General features: G+C 36.4%; 1 protein-coding gene across 1 annotated transcript; it reads left to right on the top strand.

Annotated features, from left to right (window-relative positions):
* The first annotated feature begins 2,869 nt into the window (after nt 1–2,869).
* LOC133310806 (protein GLUTAMINE DUMPER 6-like) lies at nt 2,870–3,317 on the top strand. Its single transcript, XM_061511795.1, has 2 exons — nt 2,870–3,207; nt 3,296–3,317. Exons 1-2 carry the CDS (start codon nt 2,870–2,872, stop codon nt 3,315–3,317), a joined length of 360 nt encoding a protein of 119 aa, XP_061367779.1.
* The last annotated feature ends 9,466 nt before the right edge of the window (nt 3,318–12,783 follow it).

A 12,783-nucleotide genomic window follows, 5' to 3' on the forward strand; every position in this document is an offset into this window, starting at 1 on the left:
GAAATAAAATTATTATTATTTTGGATAATGGAAATGTGGGGTTTTATAAAAGTATCTGAAATCCATGGTTGTAATAAGAGGAATGGGATTATATGGTTGCACTTTCGATTCCCACGTTCGCATTTCTTATTTTTTGTTCAATACGACTTTGGTCAGTTAGTATTCATCCCATTAGGAACTTCAATTAATTTATCCGCTCTCTTTTTGGATACGTTAGTTAGTTGGAATTCAACATATAACATAATATTAACTACCCAAATTCCTTATCATTACACCAATCCTACGACTAGGGGTGTAAATGAGCTGGGCTGGACTTTGGCCTTTCTGGCCCAAGCCTACGTAAAAAAAAAAATCAGCTTATTTGACCTACTAGCCTATTAAAGACTTTATTTGTAGGTCAAACCCGGCCTATTTTTAAAAATAAGAAAGTCTGACATGGCCTACAGGCCTTGTAGACCTACCATTGCAGAAATAGGGAAAATAAGAAAAATACAATTATTGGGTGCTAAAATAAAGTCTACAAGAGAAATTACATAGGTACTGGTATTGGTACTTTGCCATTCCACATAAAATAAATATTATTTATTTTTAATAAATTAAATAGGCTAGCCTACAAGGCTTCGGGCCAGACTTGACAAAATTGGCCTACGACCTATTTGTTAAGAAGACTTTCTTAAAAACCTAAGTCTACTCTACTTTTCTGAAAGGATAGGCCAAGCTAGGCTTTATGTAGGCCGGGCTGAGCCAGCCTGGCCCATTTACATCCCTACTAGTGACTTACTAATTTATGCTTCTAGTCTAATCAAAGTTAAGAAATCTATTATTTACAAAAAAAAAAAAAGTTAAGAAATCTATTTGTTGAAAGGGAAAGATATTGTAACAACCAAATAGTGTTACTACCAATCAATTTCACCGTTTTCACCGTTAGATCAATTATTTAATCCTACGGTGATATTTATTTTCATCTTTGTATGGTTATGATTCCCCATATTTAAAGTGAAAATATTAAATATGAGAAATCATAACCATACAAAGGTGAAAATAAATATAAAGTATTAAATATGAAGAATCATAACCATACAAAGATGGAAATAAATATAACCGTTGGATCAACATAATTGATCTAACGGTGAAATTGATTCGTTGTAACATTGGTAATAATACTACTTGGTTATTACAATATTCTTCTGACTTGTTGAAATTAGAGAATTCATATGAGCAAAACTTTGAAATCTAATCCTAAGGTTAAAATCACAATTCACAAGTAAAGTCTGTTTAAGATTCATTAATTAATATTAATGTTGTTTTGTCCCCATATAATGGATCCATTGATCTTGGATAAAGGGCCTTATCCAATATAGTAAATCCATGGATAAATAAATAATTTATTCTTATTTATACATTCTCTTGAAACCCTAATCTCTTCAAGTACGTTAAAATTGTTTTCTAAAATTGTTGAGATGAAATGGGAACAGAGAATGGTTGGGAGTTGGACCACTTCATCAACGATGTTTTATGAAATTCTTATAGCGTCATTTTCATTTTGGTGGAAATCTTGGCCAAACACACACAGATATACGCCAACATTATATAAACATGTTCTGTTTACGTCAATTAACTGGCACATCGGAAGCCGACAATTTCATGGCTACATAACTTTTTCAGTATCTATTCACATTGCATCCAAAAAACAAAATTGATCTATTCAAAAAGTAGAAAAACCATTTCCTTGACTACATGTCTTACTAAGTATGTCTATAAGAGATCATAAGTAATTTTGAAAAAAATTCAAATTGGGGTTATGACTGAATAGGTGGTATATAGGTCACATATGGTGCTAGAATTCAGTTCACATGGTTGCTGCAACCTGTAATTGCTTATGGATCTTGTGGATGAGAAAAAGAGGAATATAGTAAAAGCTTTGTAAGATACATTAATTAATTTTTTTTTTAATTTTTCCACCGATTAATGGATTAGTCAATTATTTTGGTTCGAGCTGCATTGCACGACAAATGTGGCCAAACTTTTTCTATCAAATTTTTAATACAATTGTATAAATTATTTTTTTTATATACCAAATTTAATTACTTCTTTAAGGCGAGTCAGCACTTAGTATACCAACTCTAATCCCGACTCCTCGTCCCCTTCCAAAAAATGTATTTGGTGGGAATCGAACTCAAGTTCTGTTCCCACCTATTGAGCATGTATTTTCAACTGAACTAAGGTGGATATTAGTTACCTATTCAATTGCATAACTCAAGCAAAAGATATTTTCCTTTTGCCTCTCCAGATTCATCAGTGTTTGCTAAATTAGAAACAGCTGGAGTTAGGCAAGATGTCTTGTTCATCTAGTAAAGGGAAACAGATGGAAGGAAGGTTGATATCTATCATTTCCACCAAATAGCTAGAGACTCCCAGAGATGAGAAATTTCTTATATGCATCTTTCCATATTTTGACTAGCGAAACTGTTGCTTTTTGCATATGAACAATTATAAACAAAATTTTTAGGCAAGCATGTTGTTTGGTAGGTCAGAAACTGGGAAAATTTATAAAGTCAACAAACATTGATTTCAGAAAATAAAATAAAATAATCTGGTAATTTTGAAAAACAGGAGTAGTATTAATGCAGTGTCTTAGTGCTTATATCATATTAGGCACTTTTGAGGTCTGAAATCATTAGTATTTTGCACGTTTGACATCCTCATGAAGCATCTGGCCAAGGATAAAAAGGAATCTTCCTCAATCCCAAAAGGGTGCTTTTGTAAATTAAATTGTGCCAATTATACTATAAATTGAGGTACTACCACTTCACTTCATTTCACTATAATTACACATATACTACCCCCATAGAGAGAGAGATTGAAAAAGATGAGGCCAATAAACAGTTCATCATCAGCAAGTGGAATTAGTATATGGAAGTCTCCAATTCCTTATCTCTTTGGAGGCTTATCTCTATTGCTGATTCTGATTTCTGTGGCATTGGTGATCCTTATTTGCTCCTACAAAAAGCATGCTTTTCAGTTATCAACTGAAGGTGAAGACATCAAATTACAAGTAATGCCCAAGAACATAGAGATTGACTTAGAGCCCAAGATACTTGTGATCATGGCAGGGGATGACAAACCCACATACCTGGCTAAACCAATCACTTCTTCCACTTACTGCACCTGTGAAGTTGAATCAACCCCTTCATCAAGTTCCAGCAAGTGAGCAAAGTTAAACAATTGGCTTGCTAGAATCAACATAATTTTGCTGTATAGTACTGGTGGTTCTTTTTCTTATTCTTGTTTTTAGGTGCACGGAATATGTAAACTGATTATGACTATGAGTCTTTGTTGATTTTTGTTTCATATTGATGAATTATGGTGTGGACTTACATATATTTATTTTGCTACTAATTGTACTTGTTATTTATTTTACCATATCCTTTCCACCTTTTTATTCTGTGTTTATATTTAGTGTATGGTTCCACCCTAAGTTGCATGGATATGGCTATATGAGTATCGGAATATGCCAAAATTCCTGAAAAATAAGATACGGATATGAACTGATATATTATAGATAAACATAAAAAACATAAACAATAAACAAATTCAATCATAAGATAAATATAATTTTCTTGTTTTGATTCTAATATTTCAACAGAATTCCATAATAGCAAATCAAACAACTTAACAACAAAACTTAGTGTTTAGTATAAATTGACTTGTACTTGAGTGATATAAGATACGTGTATATTGAGTGAGTATTGGGTATATTCATGTATACCAAACAAGTATCAATATCAAATACATATTTGATGCAGAGAGTACCAATGGATCATAGGTTCCACTTGTTTCTCTGTTGAATTTTGATTAAAGCATATAAAAAATGAGACCATTTGAGCCTTCAAGGGATGCCATGAAGCCCGCTCAACAAAAGAGTGTATCTGGACGCAAAAACCATAAAAATGAAGTGGGGCATACCAACGATCAATAGAAATAATATTTAGTGCTCTGTTGTTAATACAAGTATTAATAGGAGAAGAATCCGTTTACAAACTTATTTTACAGATACACTAAGTTCTCTTAGGAGAACACTATGTTCTCCCAGGAGAAGATACTGTGACCTAGTGTTTTCCCCGGAGAAGATAGTGTAGTTTGTAAGAGTTTGTAAACAAAAAAGTTTGTAAATATAACCTTCCTCATTCTAATATAATAATATCTTGAGTACGATTTTATATTTTGTTTGCAGTATTTAAATATTTATATTTATCTTTTGTTTCATTGGATCTTATAACATAATAATTTAATAAGAGAGAATATATTTCTTATTTGAGATATTGTGATTACTAAATAAATAAATAAAATCAGATAAACGTGGCTGAGACGGTTGCAAAAACTTCTCAAATTAAAATATTAATAAGAGTTGCAATTTGTGGTAGGGTGAAGAAGTTCAAATCTAAAACTAAATTAATCGGGTCTATTATAACTTTTAATACCTATTAGTATTAAAAAAAAATTACAACCATATATCTCAAAGGTGACATATTTAGCGGAGTGTGCCTTAAATATTAGGTCAGATTGGATAAACTTTTGCACTCGAAAACTCCATAATAGATTAGTCTTACCCACCACCGTTTACTACACCCTATCTATTCATTTGAGGAGATATCTCTCCGAAAATAAAGTAGTTGAGTGGGGATACTTTAATTCTGAATTTAAAAGAAGAAAAAAATTACAACTATAATTGTAATTGCATACCATAATTTAAAATTGGAAAAAATAATTTTTCTTTTAAAGAATATAATTTTGTATCATTTTATATGAAACGATGTTGGTGATTTTTTATATTCTTTCTCATCCACTTTTTCTCTTTTTCTAATTTTATGGAAGAGAAAGAATATAAAAAATTACAAATTATACATCAAAATAACACCATTCCATTAAAAAGATATAAAGTTATATCTTAAAATACAAACGTTTTTTTCCTTTAAAACTTTTGATTTGGAGAAATAAAGTGAGAGAAGAATCTTTGGTGAATTGATGATCAAACAAATCATCGGCTAGCATTGTGGTCATAAACCCCATCAAAGTCTCAAAGTAAAGTGGTATATTGTGGATGAAAGAGCATCTTGACATATGGAAGTGAAACCTTTTTGTGTTTCTGTAACGTGGCCTTCACTTTGTAACAAAGAGCCAAAAAAAAAAAAAAAAAAAAAAACATTATTGTTCAAAAATCGAACGGTGCAGCGGCGAAACGCACTAGTTTTTGTTTAGAAAGTGATTGTTTGTTCTCGATTTTGCTTATGAAAATGCGGCGCCACGGAAATGGCAGAGGCAAAAAAATAAAAAAAAATTATTTTGTGTGGCCTTGAATTAATGACTACATAAAAGTTATGGAAATGTTATGGACCATATCATAAGTCACTCACAAATCACAATTAAGCATATGGTCTGGCCCAAATTATCTTCAGGTAAAGAACTCTTTTATTGGTACGCACCTAGAATTCTAGTATCATTGCTCTCATTGTGCATACGCACTACCTCTCAGCTTTATGTTATCCCATGATCTATTAATACCTATGATTGTCGCTTTCATAAATATCGTCATTTGAAATCCAATATCAACCTTTGATCCACCTGGATCAATTAAGAACATCATTTGAAACATGATACTGTCTGTGTAAGTGATGTTTTTAAGGTTCCAATCTTTACTCCCACTTAGGAGTGCTTTTTGCTTAAGTATCATTACACTTAATCCCGTGGGGGTGAGGGTGATTCTAGATATATATTATGGCTCTAATGTTTCTAAAGTTAATGTAGATAAGTTATCTACATTTGCTCCCAAAACGACGTTGTTTTGAGTTGAAAAATTAAAAAATTATAATGAAAAAGTCTATTATAACCCTGAAATAAATTATAATTACAAAAATACTTTGATTTCTGCCTCAAAACGACGTCGTTTTGGGCTCTGTTCTTCCTTGGGCAGATGTGTCCAACCGTAGGTCGGGTAATTGATGTTGGATCTAGGGCTCTCTCTAGATACCTATCAATTAGGTATCTTGGGAACAGCAAATCACCACACACTATATAATGACCGCAACCTGAAGGGGTGTGTGTGTGCACTGTCGTGATTGCATAAAATAGGGTTAGGGAGATCAGTCATACCTGTGGTCTTTAGCTCCTATTTATAGAGCTCACCTTTGGGCATGTGTTGGTTGGGCTTCCTGTAGTCGTGGGCCTTTCCTCGGTCCAAAACAGTTGCCCCTCAGCCCGGTAAACTGAGTCTTCAGGTTGCCGGGATGTCAAAGTCAAGCTGATTGCTGTATGTGCTTTAGCTTGTACGTTGGTCATCTGGCCGTTGTGTTTGTTACTTCGGCTCCGAGAAGGAGAGCTTTCCCAGGTTTCTACAAGCATTACTGTATCCGGGGTGTTCTATTGCCAATTTCATCCGGGTCACTCTGCCGGGTTCTCGGTCCTGCGTCCCTCTCTGTCGGGTTCTCGGTCCTGCGTCCCTCTTAGACTAGAAACTCGGTCACTTATTTCGGCAGCGTAGAGAATGATTGTACTAACTGCTGTCTGATGATTGCTTTGAAGTGGGAAACAAATTCTCTTCCACCTAATGATTACTTTGCCACGTACTCTCTTCTAATAGGCACGACGTGTGGCATAGTGCGTTTCTCGCCGCCTTGGCATTTATTGCTTCTGAAGAAACGTCTTTCAACTGTCATGTCCACCCTGTAATGACCACAATGCCCCTGCCCTTTGGCTTTCGCGGGTTTAACCTTTCGATTTCAACCCTCATATTACCATTTTCAGTTTTTCAGACCATTTGCCTGTTTTTTCGTCCAGAATCGTTTGCTAGTATCCACATCATTTTCCTTCGGCGTTCACCATCTTTTACGTTTGCCAATTCCCAGTTTCCTCAACGCCATTTTCCGCAGGTACTTTCCTTCGCCATTTCTTTCCTTTCTGTCGCATTCTCTGTCAATTTTTTAACTTGGCCATGGCCTTTGGTTTTACAGTGCTTCATTTATTCCAGACTTACTTGCTTGCTTCTTTCCTTTGCATGTGCCAACTTGCATTTGTGACGCATCATGCTGTTTTTGTCTGATTAAATTCTCTGTACTAGTCTTGCATTGTTTATATAAGCTTATCTGCTGCCCGTTCACTTCCTACGCACCCTGGTTTGAATAATTTCTGATATGGGTGAGAGAAATTATATTATTCGAGGACGACCCTCTTGCCCACGCATCTTCGGTCGTGGTGATGAGATTGATGCCGAAGAAGAGGAACGACACGCAGAAGAAGAGGAAAGGTTCATCCAGAGCCTATCTCCTGGTCCGAGGTATTGGTTGTATGGCAGGCCTCGAACCGAGGAAGAAACTCAGGCTTCTTTGCTAGGCGGCTATCGAGGTGGTGGCCATAGGGGAGCCTCTTCATCTCATTCTTCGGTCCGTGGTCGCAGGGGGGGTCTTTGAGGTAGACGGGCTTCCTCTCGCCCTTCAGCCCGGGGTCGAAGTTGGGGTCCCCGTAACCTAGGCAACCCATCCAGGACAACTTCGTCCTCTCTTCCCTTATATTCTACCCCGGTCCATGCTATTACATTTGCTCCCTTTTCGAATCCATGTGTGAGAGTTCCTTCTCGCTCAAATATTATCAATCCTGACCCTTGTTTCAACTGTGTATACCTTAGTGCTCAATTTGTGGAGAGGGGGAATGACTTCATGGCCAACCTAGTTTTGGGCAGCTGCTCACACACCCCGAGTTCGCCAACCCCTGCTCCTATTTTTGAATCTGACGACTCTAGTTCCTCTGACAGTAATTTGTTTAATTCGGGTACGTATCCCTTGTGCTACGTGCTATTCTTGCTTTTTAATCCTCCATTTTACTGTTCTAGGTATTTATGGAGTCCCATTCTACAGAATCGAATGCGAATATTTCTTCCTCTAGCCAAGGTCCAGAGGTCGGGATGAGTACAACCGAGAAGGGTTCTGCACCCGTCACCGATAATCTTCGTACTCAATATCCATGGGTTACAGAAGAGGTGCTGAGCTTTGCATCCGAGATGTCAACCGAAGAAGTGTCTGGGCTTCCCATCGGCAACCCGGTTGATTTTAATATGTTCGTTCCTACAGATGACGAACCTGTTTGTTCTGGTCGGAACCCTGAAGAGCCACACTCTTTTTTCTTCTATCCAGATCTGGTGACAAAGATTGGGATTCAGTTTCCCTTCTCCCCGTTTAAGATACAACTCCTAAATCACCTGCTACTCACGCCAACCCAGATCCATCCCAATGGTTGAGCTTATATTGTTGCTTTTGAACAATTGTACGACTCTTTGTCCCTTCCATGTACTGTTCCCCTATTTTTGCATTTTTTTACCATTTACACTCCACGTACCGACTCGGAACCTCCTGAACTCAAGGGGTGGAGTAGCATTCGAGGCCGAGTTAGCAAACCCTCCCGAAGGCTGTTTTCTGTGTATAGCGATTCTTTCAAGGGCTTCAAAGCCTATTTCTTTAACGTGGTGGCCGAGGTGGGAAAGAGGCCATGGTTTATTGGTGATAATGGGGAACCCATCTTTCCCCTCTACTGGACTCAGGATCAACACCGTCGCAAGCCTGCCGACTTCAAGCTGAGGTTGTCACAAGAAGATAAGGATAATGCCAAGACCTTTGTTGGCCCATGTGGGTTCCAAGGGTCATTTGAGCGCAGCCTCTTTAGTAGCCAAATCTCATTCCACCCCAGAGCCTACCAGTATGCTTTGCACTATTTAAATCCTTGCTACTTATGTTATTTTCCTGTTACTGTTATAACTTGTTTTTATTTGCAGATTCCGACATGAATTTTGATAAAGTAGAGGAAGGGCCAAGTCCAGATTATATTTTGTCCTTAACAGGCCAAGCCTCTGCTCCGCTGCACCCCCGGCGAAGAGACCTAGGACAGCCAGCCCGATTGCGGCAGCTTCCACCTTGGCTTTGAATTCTGGCGTCTCCATCCTGGATCTCACTGACGACTGCGAGAATACGGAGACTGATGCAAATCCAGCTCCTCGGACCTCGGCTAGTTGGGGCGGAACGCATGCCGTGATAACTCTTCCTCGGGGTACTCCTGCTCCCGCCGCTCTCCCAAGTGGACTTAGGAGGGGAGCGTTGTGGGACTCAGGGGTAACAGCCGAGTTCCGGGGTGTCGTCTGTCCTCCTCCTGCATTTTTTGGTTCTGGAATTATCTCGAGAGCCGAGATGGAAGAACTCCAGAAGGACGAGCTTTATACTTTTAAGACTGCCTCAATGGTGAAACCATATTCCTTGCTGCTTGAAAAACATTCAGAAACTATTTCCGAGCTAGATGAGCTCCGTGTGAGGTATGGTAAAGTTGTTCTTGTCAATGAGGAATTAACAAATAATTATGTTGAATTAAAGACTTCTTTGGAGAACTCCCAGGCAGATCTGAAGTTTATTTCTGACGCCGTCGGCGTTACCCCTGGTAAGGATAACATCGTAAAGCGGTTCAAAGATCAATCCGACCCACAGACGGCGCCAATGTTCTGCCTTGGGCAGATGTGTCCGACCGTAGGTCGGGTACTTGATGTTGGATCTAGGGCTCTCTCTCTCTAGATACCTATTAATTAGGTATCTTGGGGACAGAGAATCACCACACACTATATAATGACCGCAGCCTGAAGGGGTGTGTGTGTGTGTACTGTCGTGATTGCATAAAATAGAGTTAGAGAGATCAGCCATACCTGTGGTCTTTAGCTCTTATTTATAGAGCTTACCTTTGGGCTTGTGTTGGTTGGGCTTCCTGTAGTCGTGGGCCTTTTATCGGTCCATAACAGGTTCAATGTAGATAAGTTATCTACATTGACTGTAAAAAAAGCGAACCCTATATTTATAGCTTATATTTTTTGAATATTTGTATCGATACAAATGAAATAGCCCAATGAATATATAAATAATATTTTGTTGTGTTTATCGGATTTGACTTATTCACATCAAAGAGAAGAAAAAAATGAAAAAGTTACCATTATTACTGAGAAAATCAATACTTTATATCATGATAAATATATATACATACGTAACAAATCATGAGATCGTTAAAATCTACTCAATTTTTTTTCTCGTTAAGGATTATAACTCAGTACGCTTTATTTTAAAGTGCATATCGCAATTTAGAAGACACAAATCCATATTTACAATGACTAATTCTAACTTATAAAATATTAATATCTTTATTTTGTGTAAGGATAGTATTATATATTAATTTTATACGTTATATCTTAGCCGTGTTGTATTCTATAATTTTTAAAATTTATCATATCTATGTATTTATGTCATGTTGGATAATATCCCGTGGATCCGTATTTTTTTTTTTAAATGGAAACGGCTAAAAGAAATTAAAACTTATAAAATAAAAAAGAGAAAGAAAAAGCAACATGTTTCAGAAACTTTTTTGAGTAATGGGAGACATTGGTGACAGTTTGTCAAATAGCACATTGGCAAAAGGATCCCAGAAGGTGTTGAAGTTGGATGAGAGATAAATATATCCTAAGGATATTCGAGGTGCTAGAGATGTTAATACTTCTCAAATGGCTAGGATCGTTTGACACTAGTGTTAAATTTAAAGTTTGACACCTCATCTAATAGCCGTTAGATCAAAAAAAATTAACGACTCTAATTTGTAAGCATGTGACACTATTGATCTTTTTTTATCTAATGATTCTCAAATGAAGTGTCAAACTTTAAATTTGAGATCGGTGTCAAAGAATACTACCCCTTCTCAATATATGACATGGACTAAATCATACCAGTTCATCGTGGCGTGTGCATGAGCAAGTGGGTGTAACTTTTTCTATATGACTGTAATGGAAATAAGTGGTAATAAATTACCAATTACCAAATAGGTAGATCAATTGATACAAGATTATTTTAATTTAATTAATATTTTTAAGTTAGAGTTCTGGATATGTAACTTTACTAAAAATTTAGTAGGAAAAGTTCTGCTATTTTATAATTCTGTTCAGCTTAATTGAATTTGTCAATTAATTGATAAATCAGTATAAAAATAAAAATAAAAACAAGCGGTGATAATGATACACTACAGTAAAATAATTAAATAGGGACAGAAAATCCGTTATTATTTCTTACAAATTAGTTGCTAGAATAAATAATGACCAAATTAGCGACTGATACACTATACTAGTTAAATCCCTCCTTTCTAATATTTACTAGTATATTACCCGTGCGATACACGGGGAAAAAAGATCAAAATTTTTGTCGTCCACCATGGTTGGTTAATAGCACTGTAAACCTTATACTTACAAAAAAATGTGTTGTTATTTTGTTCTATATTTCAGGTGAAAATAATTACAGTATTGATACAGAGCTTTGCAAATATCAACCACAAACAAAAATCTGTTATTCAGAGGGATAATTAATTTTGCATACAACTACATCATAATACACCAACTATAAATGCAAATATCAACCACAAACACCTGAATGGCAGGAAGATCGGAGTTGGGGAACTGGTATTAATTAACACTGCTGAGTATATAGCATGGAGAGAAGCAAGAAAAATGTTTAGCAACACCCCAGAAGTTCCCGCAAAAAGAAAGGATTCAAATTAGTCAACACCCCAAATGACCGAACAACTAGAGTTGATGAGGGCACAAATATCTTTTTTGGATGAACAAAAGGAGAAAGTAGAAATAGAAGGCATTATCGCCCAAAGTAAGTGCGAGAAGATGGCCAAAGAAATTGAACGCTTGAAGAACGAATTTGCTGACATGGTGGAAACTTCAATAGTAAGAAAGGACAAGCAGAACGTGTCAAAGACATTCTTAAGAAGGATTCGAGAGCTTGAAGAACAAGTGCAATTTCGGGAAAAAGAGAATCATGAACTAAAGAAGTAAATATGTCAACGGGACTAGGCAAAAGAGAAATTAAAGATGGAAGTTAATAAGCAAAGACAAGCAAAGGAAGCTCTAGAAAGGGGAAAGGTTATGCAAAACCAAAAGAAAAAATATTAGAGCAAAGAGTTGAAGAACTGACATATTCTGCTGACGCAAACAAAGATTGATCGTGACCAGGGATGTTCATTGTCCAATCAATACCCTGATTTGTTCGTTGAGACAACCAATGAAGGAAGGTGGTGGAGGTCACAAGCTTTGGATCGAGAAGCAGAGATTGAAGAATGGAAGAAGAAATACCAAAATATGACTGGTTTGAGAAAGCAAATGATCAGATCCTCGTGAACCCCACACTTAGCTTTCCATCTGAAGTAGATGAATTTATAGAGCTTTGAGGAGATCTTATTAGAGGCCTCAAAAGGAAGAAAAGAAGATTGTTGATGTAGTACAATTAATTAGTATTGATGCTTTTCAGACACATTTTGATGTGACTATGATGAAACCATTATGCATCAGTATTTTGACTCCTTAGTGATGCGATGTTTGTCTTCTTTTGCTCATGACTTGACTCTTAATTCCATAAATGTGCGCTACAAGTTCATCATCAATTGTGACTTTCTTCTTTGTGAAACATATGACAAGAGCTGATTTTGAGATTACCAGTGTGCTTAAGATGACATCTATTGTGAAAAAAAATTTCCTAGATTGTTGTCAACCACATTTACCATCGATGGGTAGTATGCCTTCTAAATGGGTGTGGGTTTCAATTTCTTACTATCAAACATAGATGTTAACTCTTCCAAATCAAAACTAACAAATGTTAGCATTCCTTTGATTGCATCTCTAAATTATCATTTTTCTTGGTCTTCAAAAGGTAAAAGATGTTG

The sequence above is a fragment of the Gastrolobium bilobum genome, unplaced genomic scaffold (assembly GCF_033153095.1).
Source record: "Gastrolobium bilobum isolate Gb01-03AN ecotype WA unplaced genomic scaffold, APGP_CSIRO_Gbil_v1 utg19765, whole genome shotgun sequence".
Lineage (NCBI taxonomy): Eukaryota > Viridiplantae > Streptophyta > Magnoliopsida > Fabales > Fabaceae > Gastrolobium > Gastrolobium bilobum.